This window comes from Rhea americana, unplaced genomic scaffold, assembly GCF_003343005.1.
Source record: "Rhea americana isolate MKP2758 unplaced genomic scaffold, rheAme1 scaffold_1190, whole genome shotgun sequence".
In the NCBI taxonomy this organism is placed as follows: domain Eukaryota; kingdom Metazoa; phylum Chordata; class Aves; order Rheiformes; family Rheidae; genus Rhea; species Rhea americana.
This window is the reverse complement of record NW_028185251.1, coordinates 3,649-4,870: the sequence shown is the minus strand read 5'-3', so window position 1 is coordinate 4,870 and position 1,222 is coordinate 3,649. Positions and strand designations below refer to the sequence as shown.

General features: G+C 64.0%; 1 protein-coding gene across 1 annotated transcript; it reads right to left on the bottom strand.

Moving 5' to 3' along the window:
* Window positions 1-6: 6 nt before the first annotated feature.
* Window positions 7-1,221, bottom strand: LOC146600635 (uncharacterized; the record flags this gene model as incomplete). Its single annotated transcript, XM_085320822.1, has 2 exons — window positions 7-123; window positions 157-1,221. Coding segments are annotated over 2 exons (1,182 nt in total), but the record flags the coding sequence as incomplete, so codon positions are not given.
* Between the last annotated feature and the right edge of the window lies 1 nt (window position 1,222).

Here is a 1,222-nt window from a genome sequence, read left to right as displayed (position 1 = left end):
GGTGACACCGCTGTCCCCAAGGTCCCTCAGGGCTGGGACATCCCTGTCCCCAAGGCCTGGGACGTCCCCAAAGTTCCTCAGAACGGTGACATCCCTGTCCCCAAGGTCCAGGACGTCCCCAAGGTCCCTCAGGGCAGGGACATCCCTGTCCCCAAGGTCCCTCAGGGCGGTGACACCGCTGTCCCCAAGGGCTGGGATGTCCCCAAGGTCCCTCAGGCCTGGGAGGTCCCCGGTGTCCTCGTCCCCCCTTGGGGCAGTGACATCTGTGTCCCCGATGTCCCTCAGGGTCAGGACACCCCTGTCCCCAAGGTCTGGGACACCCCTGTCCCTGGTGGCCCTGTCCTCAACGTCCCTCAGGGCCAGGACATCCCTGTCCCCAATGTCCCCAAGCTCTGAGACGTCCCTGTCCCCGGTGTCCCCAGCGGTTGGGACATCCCTGTGCCCAGGGTCCTTGTCCCCAACCTCCCTCGGGGCAGTGACACCCCTGTCCTTGATGTCCCCAAGGTCTCCAGGGGTTGGGACATCCCGGTCCCCACCGTCCTTGTGCCTCGTGTCACTTAGAGCCGGGATGTCCCCGTCCCCAATGTCCTTGTCCCCCACCTCCCTCAGGGCCGGGACATCCCTCTCCTTGATGTCCCCAAGGTCTCCAGGGGTTGGGACGTGTCTGTCCCCGATGTCCTTGTCCCCATCCCTGATGTCCCTGTCCCCAGTGTCCCTGATGGTACCAACATCCCTGTCCCCAACGTCCTCGTCCCCAGGAGCTGCCACATCCCTGTCCCCACTGTCCTCGTCCTCGAGGGCTGCGACATTCCCGCCCCCAACGTCCCTTAGACCCGGGACATCCTTGACCCCAACGTCCTTGTCCCCAGGAGCTGGGACGTCCTTGTCCCTGATGTCCCTTAGACCCGGGACATCCTTGACCCCAATGTCCTTGTCCCCAGAGACACGGATGTCGCTGTCCCCAAAGTCCCTTAGGGCTGTGACATCCTCGTCCTTGATGCGCTTTGGGCTGGGGACATCCCTGTCCCCGACGTCCCTTAGACCCGGGACATCCTTGTCCCAGACGTTCTTGTCCCCACGAGCTGGGACATCCCCGTCCCCGACGTCCCTTAGACCCGGGACATCCTTGTCCCAGATGTCCTTGTCCCCACGAGCTGGGACGTCCTTGTCCCCGATGTCCCTTAGACCCGGGACACCCTTGTCCCAGATGTCCTTGTCCCCA